Source organism: Fringilla coelebs (genome assembly GCF_963513975.1).
Source record: "Fringilla coelebs genome assembly, chromosome: 8".
Lineage (NCBI taxonomy): Eukaryota > Metazoa > Chordata > Aves > Passeriformes > Fringillidae > Fringilla > Fringilla coelebs.
Window position 1 is genome coordinate 29616431 of NC_140066.1, and position 12887 is coordinate 29629317.

Here is a 12887-nt window from a genome sequence, read left to right on the forward strand (position 1 = left end):
ACCATTAATCTTGTCTGAGGAGAAGGTATAATGAACTATGGGAATTGAGTGTCTCCATCGTTTAGTGAATGGAAGGTAATTTGGATACAAGTGGGCATCATTCTTCTGAAGTATCCTAGGAAAAGTTGACAGCTGGTTATGTACACTTTGGATGCCTGGTTGTTGTGCATAGGAAGTAGCTGTAATAATTTGCCCCCAAAATGACAATAAACATTGGAAAAACATAATCTCCCTGTGCTCCCATTCCCCCAAGATAATGTTTTAAAATTATTGTAAACTTGATGTGCATTACTTATTTAGCTTATTTAGTAAACTTCAGCATCTCTCTATTCTAAAATTGTCTGTTCTCTCCTTGACACATGTAAATCTTTGCATCTGGAGCACCCTTTGCCAGGGGACTGTATCCTTGCCAAAGAGATCTGATACTTTTTACATGAAGAGCTGTCTCCTCTTGTTTGCTTTGACCATGGCTTCTTCAAGCTGTATTTCATAAAACTCAACTCTTTATATTCAGACTGTGGGCTCTTCATATTCACCCTCTTTTTGTCACTTACAGACATTTAAAATTCACTTCCAAATGTTTTTTTCCAAGTGAAAAAGTCAGTGCTTCAAAGGAATTCAGTGGTTTCTGTAATTGAAACATCCTTATTACTCTTCCGTAAACAGTCTCCAGCACTAATCTCTTCTTTTTAAGTAGGACACAGTTTTCTAAGGTTACACAAGCCACAGATTTATGCAGTGGGGTAACAGGATCCTCTGTTCTGACACGATTCTTTATTTTGACCATTGCTGAGTGGTGATGTAATATTTTCATGAGCTATCCTGAGATGATCCTAAAATGTACCTTACTTAATTTTCAATTTAACTGTGTTGAATTTTGTGTATTGTTTTATTGTTCAGTCACATGGTCAGACAGGAACTTGTTCTGTGGTTCTTCAAAGACCCTGAAATAATAGCCTTTATCAGGAATATTTTAATATATGTGTATATATATACACACATATATACCTATATATTCAGGTTTTACATAAGATCTAGAGCATAAACTGATGATGAAGATATCACATTTTTGTTATTACAGAACAAATAAAAATTTATTTTGCTGTTCATGATTATAATAGTCCTAGAGCTAAAAAAATTATGCATTTTTCTGACTTTTCTTACTTTGACAAAAATGATTGGTTGAAATACATTTGAAAATGATATGTAGTAGTTGTGAGTTTGGTGGCTTTGTATAATGGTCTATAAAATGTTATAAAATTTTAATATTCAAATAATTCTTTTGATAAAGCACCTGATAGTCTATTTTCCTCTGGAAAAATGATGCAGAAGGCAAATTTTTACTTCTAAGATTTAATATAGTATACTGCATATTGTAACTTATTTTACTGTAATGTGATTTGCTTTGATATACACTTATTCTCGTTCAAATACAGTATAGTTTTCCTCCAAAGGTAACATACACTGCTAAAAGTTTTAGTCCTAATGATAGGTCATTTAAAAATGTGATGCTTTGTGCCTTTCTTTGAATTTGTGACTCACAGTCTCTTTTCTGAGAATGTGGAAATGAATTGTTATTATTTGAGCTAATCTAATGCTTTCAATTAGATTGACATCCCATGTTGTCAATTTTTTCATTGAGCATCTGTTAAACATAAAAGTGTACACCATATTTTATCAGAATGAGCAATCCTGACATCTGTAATTAAGCCTCCCCTGTTTCTGCTTTATTGGCTTTAACATCCCCGTCTAACAGATTGCACAAATTGCACATTTGTTTACAAAACAGGCCCAGATTGTTCTCTGAACGTCCCCTCCACGGAGTCCTACTGGATCCTGCCCAACGTGAAGCCCTTCAGCCCCTCTGTGGGCCGTGCTTCCCACAAGGCTGTCCTCCACGGCAAGTTCATGTGGGTGATTGGTGGCTACACCTTCAACTACAGCTCCTTCCAAATGGTCTTGAAGTGAGTGATTTCTCCTTTCTGATGGGAAAACAGATCCTACCAGGGAGGGAGATTCTATCTTCTAATTTAGCTGAAAGGGTTCTATCTCTTTTAGGTTCTTTATTAATGGTCTTATTTTATGCTTGTGATTTTCTTATGATTATAGAAAGTGAAAATATGGGCAACATCAAACTGTAGGTGATGTTTGTATGTAGTTCAGTTTGAAAAACTGGAAAACATAGGGAGCTTTGTGATGATAAAACAGTAAAGGAAATTCACTGCTAATGTTTTCACACAGTACATTTTGAAAGCCGTGTGCATTATTGATGTTAATTTATGGTTACAGAATACTTGTATTTAGTGCCTTTGCCTGCTGGTGCCATGCCCAGTAGGGTCAGGCAGTCACCTGTATTCCACTTTTTTATACTTATGGCAGTCTGTGTGTGTATTTTACCACCTATTGCAAACAAAGTTGAAGCAGCTGTAAATAGGACCCAGGTGATTGGATGGTAACTTCTTCTGTAGAGGCTCTAAATATGGCAAATGCAAGTGTTAGTTTCTATTTATTATCATATTATTAGCATGTTTACTTCTCCTGTTGTTGTCTACCTGTTGCTTTCTTCCACACATTTGCAATCATATAGAAAAAAATCCCATAATCTTTTGGATTTTTCTTTTCTACCTTTGTCATTTATTTTTTTTTACTTCTCTTATATAATGTTATGCATTGATTAATTAATAAAAATGTAATGGAAACTAAAATCAACTATACATTTAGGAAGGCTCCCAACAGTAAATCTTCAGAGTAGTGCAAAAGCATGGGGCATGAGGAGTTTGGTGGGGTGGGGTTTTTTATGTGACTGATAACAGAACAAGTCTTTTGATTTTTGTTAGTTACTTCTGTTATGTGAGATTGTGTCTGATGTGTCCCTTAAAGAGATGCTCCTGTTCTGCTTGAGGGAAATTTAGTGCACTGTCACAAGTTAGTGCACTGTTGTAATAGTTCAAAGGATTGTGTTGGCCCACTAACAAATTACCATGTCAGAGTTAGTTTGAGCATGCAAGCCCTTTTATTTCGTCCGAAGGCTCAAAATGTTTCTTTTTCTATTTCTCTTCTAGCTACAATTTGGAAAGCAGTATATGGAATGTAGTGCCTGTATCCAAAGGGCCACTTCAGAGATATGGACATACTCTTGCTTTGTATCAGGTTTGGACTCTTCAGTGTTCTGTATAATAAATTTATATGTGTGTGCTGTTAGTGATCTTAAAATGAATCACCATGAATGGAGACTTTTGAGGATAATTTAATTTCTAAATATTTTGTATTAATGTTTTCTTCTTCAGTGCTTAAGTTTATTGCATGGGTTTTGGAACAGATATTGTGCAATACTTCTCAATCACTTTGCTGACCATAAAGCTTCTGAGCTAAACCTGCCAATAAAAGGCAGAGGTGTGTTTGAGATGTAATTGGGGGTTGTGGGCAGTGTTCTTGCCCACTAGGCCCCATCCCCAGGGGCTGAGCCCCACAGACAGACAGAGCCAATTGCTGGTAGCAGGGTCCTTTAGCAGTGCCATGGCGAGCGATGGCCCAGGTGTGGGGACTGCTCAGGGAATCCAGGAGCACAAGGAGACAGGACTGGAGAGAAGGCTCCAACTTATGCCTGAGGGGGCTATCGGTGAGACAAGCTACAGAGGGTGACAGGCTTGTTAACTGTGACAGAGAAAGACAGAATTGCTGTTGCAAATTTTCCTTTGTTTGCATAAGGCAGCGCCAGCAGGGCAGGACAAACAGAATTGTATCAAGTCAGACCAGAGTGTTCATCTCGCCTGGTAACACCTCTTGAAAAATGGGTGACAGTGAATGCCTGGGGAAGATTATAAGAAAAAAACAACAGGAACATACAGAAGCTTCCTCAGAATACTGTCCTACTTTGCACCTGGGATTTCCTAAAATAGGGTAGTATTTTTGTGGAAAAATTATGAATCCCTGTTGTTTATTGGGGTTTTTTTTTCAATTTTTCGACCATGTGTTGATTTTAACATTGAAATCATCCTGTGCCTAAGAATTCCAGAATATTTTTTTAAGAAATAAAACCTTTTCAGGAACTGGTACTAGCTGGTTTAATTTTGATAATCCCTACTTCTTATTCTCCATTTATTTCCTCATACTACTCATGATTTTCTGTAAGGCCATCACACACTCCACCATTTCTTTTTCATACTGAAAATACCTTCCATTTTTAATTATCCTCTATAAGGATTTCATATATTGGGTAATGCTGTACCATTGCTTTTACCTCTTCTAATTCTATTATTTCCCTTTTGAAAAAGGAGGAATCACAGTCTTTAGTGTGTTCTTACCTCAGAGGTTGATGTAATTCAGGATCTAATTTTTTTCCTATTAATTCTTTAGGGTACTTTAGCTTTTTGAAAATCTGCTGTTGGCTTTGAACTGGTATTTTTATAGAACTGTCTGTTACGTCCTTGGGATCTCATTCTGGTAAATTCAAAACCCATCCCCATATGTTTAGACTTTAAATTGTTTTTTTACATAGTCATCTTTTCATCCATTACAGTTCTTGTAGAATGTGGATGTTTTAGTCAAGAAACCTTTGAGTAATGTCTCATTTAGCAGTTCAGAATAAAGACTTAAAATATAATTCAACCTTTTTATTTGATGGTGCTAATATTTTCTTGAGACATTCCAAACTAAAGGATAACTGTTTTAGAAGTCCTTTCACCAGCAAATATTAAATGTGACCTGTGTTAATTCAGACATCTCTTTGGATCTCAGTGAAGTGCAGCTCATATTAAAAATAATGAAAGCTACAAGCAAAGGTGTAGTGAAGAAGCTGTGGCTGTTGTTAAAGATGGATATTAATTAGCAATTAGGATTCACTAATAATGAGCCTATGTGAAATAATTAACTACTATGCTGCTTGTACTAGTGATTGTGTCAAATGTCAGAAGTTACATGGGCCAAAAGAAGCTGATCATGCAAATAATAGAAATTTCAAGGGGAAAAAGTATTTCTTCCTGAAGTAATTTCTTACATTAACTTGTTAGGATAACATTCTGATATTTTTTCTTTTAGATCTTCAGTCTCTTGAAAAAAACAGAAAAAGTAATTTAGAGTGAAGAGCAGTAGAACATAATACCTAGAGATGGCAGCTTTGAGCTGTGTTTTCATCTCTGTACCAGTAATTGTGTAATGTTTCCTTTATGGTTGATAGGAAAAAAAATATCCACAGAGAAGAAATTAGATTAAGTTTTTGACTTGAGCTTCTGAGATTTCAAAGCCTAGTGCTAGGCTGGAGTGAGAGGCCAGAGCCAGCATTGCCCGATTGTGGTGCAAGATAATTTGCAGCTGTGTGATTGACTTTGTGGAGAATGAAGTAAGTTACTGTGCCCATTCCCCTCAGAAAGCTTCTGTGGTAAAAAAACCTGAAGTACTGTTCTTCTTTATTCTGAAGAGAAAAAGATCTGAGGACTCCCACTGATGTATAGTTATAACAAATCCTCAAAACTTCTTATGCATATATAGAGGAGAGAGCATAAAAGAGCTCTTGCTTTTAGACCAACTAAACTGTTAAATAGTTTTCAAGCTGATTACTGGAAAGGTGCTGTTAGCAAGTGGTACTGCTGCATCTCCAAATAAATTGTATGTAGTTTCTGGCATCTTAACACTGAACATATCAATGTACTTTGAAATAATTTATATAAGAAATAGACTTATTAAGAGACTGGAGGAAATGACTTGTGAGGTTTTTAGAGTAGGTACATATAGCTTTGATAAACATGACTAGGCAGGGAGTTAGAGTAAATTCCAAAACACTAGATCCCTGGAATTAAGGAGAATGGGAGTTGCCTACAAGGTGTATATGTGGTCACCTCTGGGACTTTGCTCAGTTAGTTTTCGGTAGTATGACCAAAATTGGTTGCATTTAGCCTTTAATTGAGCTGTTGGTGCTGGTCCCAAGACACTGGAAGGTTGGCTGGCCTTGGAGGTTTGTTTCTTTGAGACTGGTGATAGAAATGAAGGAGGCAAGCTGATGTAGTAATAACCATAAAGTACACAGACCATTTTATATATAGTCAAATTTAATTTAACTCATTTGAGTTTTATGAATGTTACTTCCACTTTTAAAACTTTATTAAGAAAGGGTAATTGTTTTGATTCTTTTTACAAATTAATTAGTGTTGATGTTGTGTCTGTATATATCTTCTGGTTTTTTTATTAGACTTATCAAAAGCTAGTGTTAACAAAGCAAAAAAAAGTAAAAACTTTTCCTACTTTATTATGAACTAGATAAAATCTTTCACCAGTTGGTTTATTGTTATTCTTTTAATGCCTAGTTTTGTTGGCTATTGTGATATAATTTGAATAGCACTGGAAATATAAAAGTATTTTCTAGCTATTCTATTAAGTAGCTATTGGTAGGTTGTACCAGCAATTTCTGTAGTTTTATTGTTCTGTGACTTTGAATCACATCTTATGCACAACTTGCTCTCTTATTCTGATTTGTAGATCTCAGAAGTAGGTGAGATTAGCTGCCCCACACTTTTTGCATGCAGTTTTGAGAAAAGTCTCTTCAGAGTTCCCTTCTATGAAATGGCCCTAATTCATTGAGAGATTGGTTCTTTATGTAGAACTGTCATATTTTTCATTCTTCGTTTCAGTGTTATATTCCAGTTGGTTTGAAAGTGAAGTCCAAATAAGGTCACCTTAATTAATACCTTTCACTAAACCCACCAACCATTGGAAAACTGCAAATAGTGAAGAAATAAAGTGACAGCACTCTTGATTAGGTTGACCCCCTGACATACAGTGTGGTGCAGTATTGTCTTGACCTTGAATTTGGTCCTGTTGGGAACATAAGTTAAAAAGTTCCTGTCCGGTAACTTATTCACGTTCTTATTCAGAGAGGATATAGTCCCACAACAAACGAAGAATTACTAAATCAGGTTTCAGGAGGAAGAGTTAAGTGAAGATTGCTTTCCAGTCTGTCAGACATGGTCTAATGGGAGGATTACTGGATCAAGTAGAAATGTAACTAATTTTTAATTTTGATATAACACATAGAATGTTCTTGATACTGTTAACCATATTAAAGGAGATAACAGTTTGTGGAAAGGAAGAGGAGATATTAGACAGTCCTAAACCGGTTGACACATGTTGAATGCAAAAAACAGGCTTGTGGAGGATGAGTTATTGCCAAGTAACATTTTGGGAGACTTGTATTTTGCTTGGGGGAAAAAGGAGAATTTCTTTAATGATGTACCAATTTGACTAAACTTTGAGAAATTTCAGGTAGAAGTACAGAGAACAAAAATCCTAATAAATGCTAGGGTTCTGTTAGTTTATATAGATTTAATTTCAATATCAAGGTCTAGGGGAGAAAAAAGATTGATATTCTTGTTTCAAGAAAATAGAGGATGACTTTGTGTGGTTTATGAGTAGCATTTCTTTGGCCAATTCTTCAGGAACAGTTTAGATTTATGTAGGTATTAAGACAGAAAACTAATTTCTGAGAGAGAAACTTTTTTGTGTAGCCATGATATAGTTCAGCAGTACAAAATAAAAATTATGTGGCTATTTTAATGTGATTAACTTCCTTCCAAATCATTAGAAATGGATTATAAATTATCCCTTTGTTGCGTGGGTGTTTTTTTTTTTTTCCATTTTTTAATGGTATCTACCAGATAAGATTCATTTGGAATGCATACAGGATTTGCATAAGAGTGTGTCATTCCAAGGTATGAGCCCAAGCAGCTAAGTATTGTTCCTTTAGGAAAAAGAAAAATTGTGAAGTTTTAGGAATAAAAAAAGGATAAGTTTTTGAAGTCTTGAATTACTGCATTTAAATGAAATATAAAATCAATATTAACACTGAGATAAGGTGCAGTGAAGAGAACATGTCCAAGGTCAATCGAGCAAATGATTTTTGGCTGTTTGTTCAGGATTCAAAGTGAAGTGTGTGCAAGTGTTACTCTGCCCTGGTGTACAGTCTGTGGATTGGGACTTAAGGGACAAGTGAGTGCTCTTGGTCTTTTGGTGATCTTTTAAAATATCCTCCTTGATCTGCTTTATTTTTCCTCAATGTAGAATGCTCCTCTGTCAAGGATCTTTGAGCAAACTCTTCCAGTCTTGAGCATTCTCAATGAGAAAAGAGAAATGTTTATTCTTATACTTAAATTGAATTCCTCCAAATTGTGCACATCACATCTGGTTTATTTGCTCTATTACCTTGGAAAGAGTCTGGCTCGCTCTTTTTTAACCTCTCCCACCAGGCATTTAATTTAATTTTAATTATTTGGTTATTTAACAAACATCATCTCCAAAGATGATGACGGTATCAATAAGATGAAGAAATTAAGAGGAATTTTATGGCTGTAAGTTGTATTGATTCTTGCAACATTCAAATTGTGACAGCTTACTTTTTCTCCTATATTTGAGTCATTCTATTGGTCTGATTTTGTCCAGTCAAAAACGTGCATGTCATTCATTGCTCTATAAGAGAAATTCTAGATCCAATGAATGTTTTCTTCACTTGAGAAGTGTGATTTAACTATTTTGTTCAAATCCTGGCTTAGGTCTTATCATTCCTGCCTTCTGCTGTCATCTTCTCTGTCCAATATGCACACTCAACTATTTATAGATCATATGCCTTTTTTCATCTTTTTTATCATTATTGTTCATCAGAATTTTCTACTGAAGTAGTTTTCTCAGGGAAAAAATGTGATTTAAGAAAATGGAAACATTTATTGGAAAGTTTTGGTTCCATTGAAGCAAACAGGAGATGTGCTGGCTGTTTTGTTGGCTTGGACCTGAACACCTGCCAAGAAACCAACTGATGGGATCTGTAGGTGGGAATGTCATGATTGAGTGAACTGTCGACCTGCTCTGTTTACAGGAAGAAATTTCTCGTTTTGCTGTAATTCCCTACTGAGCAGGAGCTCTGAAGTTCGATAAACAGTGTACTTTTCTATACTTCAATTTGCATAAAGTAATAGTTATATGAAATTTTGGTTCAAAAACCACAAGGTCTTTCAAGGTTCCTGTAACTTCTTTGAGAATGTTACTCATATGATAAAATGTATCTAATATGGCCAAAGTTAATTTATTGAGTAAATGATCAATTTTTCTATCTCATACTGTAATTGAAGGTGTTTGTTTTGATACCTCTTATCAGAACTTTAAAATATGAATGTGTTGGAGGCCTTGTGTCTTCTTGGTGCTTATCTACCTGTTTTGTCATCTCTTCCATGGAAAAATCTGCTTCTTGTCCTTCTTTCTCCTCTAGACTGAGGACAGTTTTTAAGTTCCTTAATTTGGGCCAGATTCTTCACGCTTTTTTGCACTAATTTCACAAAGACTCACAATTTTATGTTTTTTGTTTTCTTTTAAAAAATATATTATTTTACTTTGCAGTCCTGCTTGGTTTGCTGTCTTATAAACAAATATCTACTATGCTTAATTCAGGTAAAGGTCAGCAGTGTTTGTGCACTGGCATACTTTAAACTCTGTATCTTATGTGTTGTGTCTTCCAGAAAGCCTCACCTTTAGCATATACCTTGACTTCTATTTAGTATATAAATAATTTATAAAGGTAGTATAAAATTTATAAAGGGGTTCCTTCTATTCTATCACAATTTTTATGCTGCATAGGACCATTTGCACTCGTATCATTCCTACAATCCATTCCTATTAAGGCTTTCCAAATAAATGTCTATCTTCATGTGCTTAGGAGGTTGGTTTTTACCACAGTATGCAAGTAACATTTTTTAATTTCAGTTCTGTATTTCTTCCACTGACTTTGGTGTCTCAGCTTGTTTTTCTCTTGTGTTCAGCTGATCATCACTTTTAAAGCATTTTTCACCAGCACTAGGAGCTTCTTAATCTCAGAAATAGCCCTTAGCAAAGCTTAGTTAAATCTGGTTTTGTGGCTGATAAAGCAGTTGTCATGACCTTCTTGTCTTTTTCTCTGTGAATATTCTTGTATACAGGATCTGCTGTGTCACCTAAAAGATTACTCCTCACAGAAGTGCTCTTTTATCTGAACTTTGAATCATTTAAGCAGAACTGTGAGGAGGACTTTGCTATTGTCAGCTGTCTGAGAAATACTTTCAAAGTTCATGCAGCTCTTTAGGTCACCTTTTTTTTTTTTTTTTAAAGTGTCTTTCCTCAGTGTCAGAAATATTTTTTTTTCAAATACTGTTGTACAGCCCCTGAAGCTCCCTAATTAGCTTTCTCTTTATGCTATAGTCAGTTATCAGCAATTGAAAATAAGTAGTTCACAATTTTAGTGATGCTGATTTGATTTTGGAGATCTATGTGGTGTTGTTAGGAATGAGCGATATAGGATCCTTTCAAGAAGAATATTTGTTCAAACCATTCCTTTGGATCAGTGCACAACCTTCTTCAGTTTTTGTGGGTCTTTACCAAGCTCTTTGAAATGTTTTATCTCTTAGGAAAAGAATGGGTTCAGATACATATCTCTCTAATCCAACTACAAATTCTTTCTGTGAACATCTTTTGTTCAAACACCACCAGTAGCACAATGTATCCCTCCACAGGAAAGATTTTAAATTCCAAATTGAGAAATGTTTACCCGCCTCAAATGAAAAGAAATAGTTGAAAATGTTGCAGAAATTTCAAGTGTACTGTGTAAGTGCATCAGAGAGTTTGGTCAGGCATTTGCTGCCTAATCTCTCTGGGTATTGAGGAGTCTTTTCTTACTCTCTGGACTCTGTTCCTTACCATCAACCACAGGTGTATGTGACAACATTATAACCCTCTAAAGCGCTTTGTGTTTACAAATCCATCAACTCCTTTTACAGTTTCTGAAATTTCTGCATGATTGATGCAAACACTTCTTCGGTAGTTTCTGTGCCTTCCAGCCTGTTTTTCTGAGTATTTCATGCCAAGACAAACTATGCCAAATGTGCTCAACCTGCAGCTTCTTCTTCTTTTTTTTTTTTTTCCTTCTAATTTGAACCTTCTAAGGCTGAGTTTAAGGTAAGCCCTAAACGTTACATTGCAGAATGCAGAAGACAGCTGCCAAGTGTGCAGCATGCAGATGGGATTCAGAGTGTCTGGGGTGGTTATGTCCTAGCAAAGACTGAGTATTAATCTCAGAACCAAAGGAAGTTTTTTCCATAGAACAGGTAATCTCAGAACCAAAGGAAGTTTTTTTCCATAGAACACTATAAACTGTTCTTGATCAGTCTGTGAAGCCAACAATCTGGAATTTGTTCTGTGACTTTGCATACCTTGGCTTACAAATCCAGATGAAGTGAAATTCAGTAGAATTTCCTTTTAGGCAATATTTAAGTAAATCACTCATTACTTACCAGAACAGATGGCCCTGCTGTTTAAGGTGTGTTGTTCATGATGGCTGGAATCTCTGTTTTGCATTCCTTAAAAAGAACTCAAAGAAAGCCCCTATGGGATTTGATTTTAGTAAATGTGCTCAGGAGGAGCCAGCTGCATCCTGGGCTGCATGACAAGCAAGAGAGCTGGAGGGTGATGTTTTACAAGGGCCTGGAGTGGCAGGAAAAGGGAGATGGCTTCAAAATGTCGGAGGGCAGGTTTGGTTCAGGTTTTGGTTTGGTTTAGGTTCTGGTAAGAAGTTTTTCAGTGTGAGAGTGGTGGGGCCCTGGCACAGGTTGTCCAGAGAAGCTGTGGCTGCCCCATCCCTGGAAGTGTCCAAGATGAGGGTGGACAGCCTGGCATAGTGGAGGTGTCCCTGCCCATGGTGGTGGGGGTGGGAGAAGATGATCTTTAAAGTAACTTCCAACTCTTCTATGATTCCATGTATGCATTTTCCCTTTTCTTTGGGTTCTGGTGACTGGATTTTCTCAGAACTTAAGCTACTTTGCTAGTAGGAGAGAATGTGCTTTCTTGTGTATGTGCTGAGTGAAATCCCCATAGACTGAGTTTGTGAAAAATCACATTTTAATTCTGTGAACTGTTCCTTAAGAAAACAATATAATATCCTTTCTGTTTAGCTTTTTTTAAAATAGAATGCTGCAGTATGGATTAGAAGTGCCATGTAATTAAAGGTTTTCTGGATGAAATAATCTCTTTGAGATTCATTTTGGTGTCATTTTCATGGCTAGGTTTATTTTTCAGAGAAATAGACTCCTTATCATTGTTGGTTTAGTTTAAGTATCATTGTCTGGGATTAGTGTCTGATATTGAGCTGGTTAATGTAAGATTAAATGTGGAGATTTAAATCAGATTGCTCAGTTATGAAATACTGCTCAGCAGAGGAGTATGCAGTTCAGATGTTATCCTTCTGTAATCCATTATTTGCTTTCTCCTCTCTCCCTTCCCATTTTTACAGGAAGACATCTACATGTATGGAGGCAAAATTGAAACGAGTAATGGCAATGTCACTGATGAACTGTGGGTTTTCAACATACCCAGTCAAACATGGAGTACCAGAATTCCTGCAGTCCTTGTCCATGGACAGCAATATGCTGTGGAAGGTCATTCAGCACACATAGTAGAGCTGGACAGCAGAGATGTGGTTATGATTGTAATTTTTGGATATTCTTCCATATATGGTTACACAAGCATTGTGCAGGAATACTACATCAGTAAGTCACTTTCAAATCATTTTGATCACAAACTGATACAAAAAGTGCTGGTTTTTTTTAAGTGAAAAAAAGCAAAAAAAGTGATTTTCCTTTTTCCAGAAAGAAAAATACGTATTTTCCAATTTAAATAAAGCCTCAACTTTTTTCTTTCAAGTTATGTATGTAAGATTTCTTGTCCACTAATAGTGTTTCAGGTGTGTTTGGAGCACCATGACATTTTCCATTTTTGTATGTGGTTGTGGTACCCTAAAGAGGATAAAAATTGAAACCAGAAATTCTTCACCGTGGTAATTGTGATGAAACATAGTTTTTCAACACAGACTTGCTGTTTTTACCATA

At 35.9% G+C, this 12887-nt stretch overlaps 1 protein-coding gene across 4 annotated transcripts in view; it reads left to right on the top strand.

The window, feature by feature from the left end:
* Nucleotides 1-12887, top strand: part of ATRNL1 (attractin like 1) — a 431089-nt gene that overhangs the window by 52739 nt on the left and 365463 nt on the right. For all 4 annotated transcript variants that reach the window (XM_084210857.1, XM_084210858.1, XM_084210859.1 and 1 more), the window contains 3 exons: nt 1790-1964; nt 3063-3150; nt 12293-12548. In XM_084210857.1, the coding sequence (XP_084066983.1) occupies nt 1790-1964; nt 3063-3150; nt 12293-12548 (519 nt within the window). The remainder of the gene's footprint in view (nt 1-1789; nt 1965-3062; nt 3151-12292; nt 12549-12887) is intronic.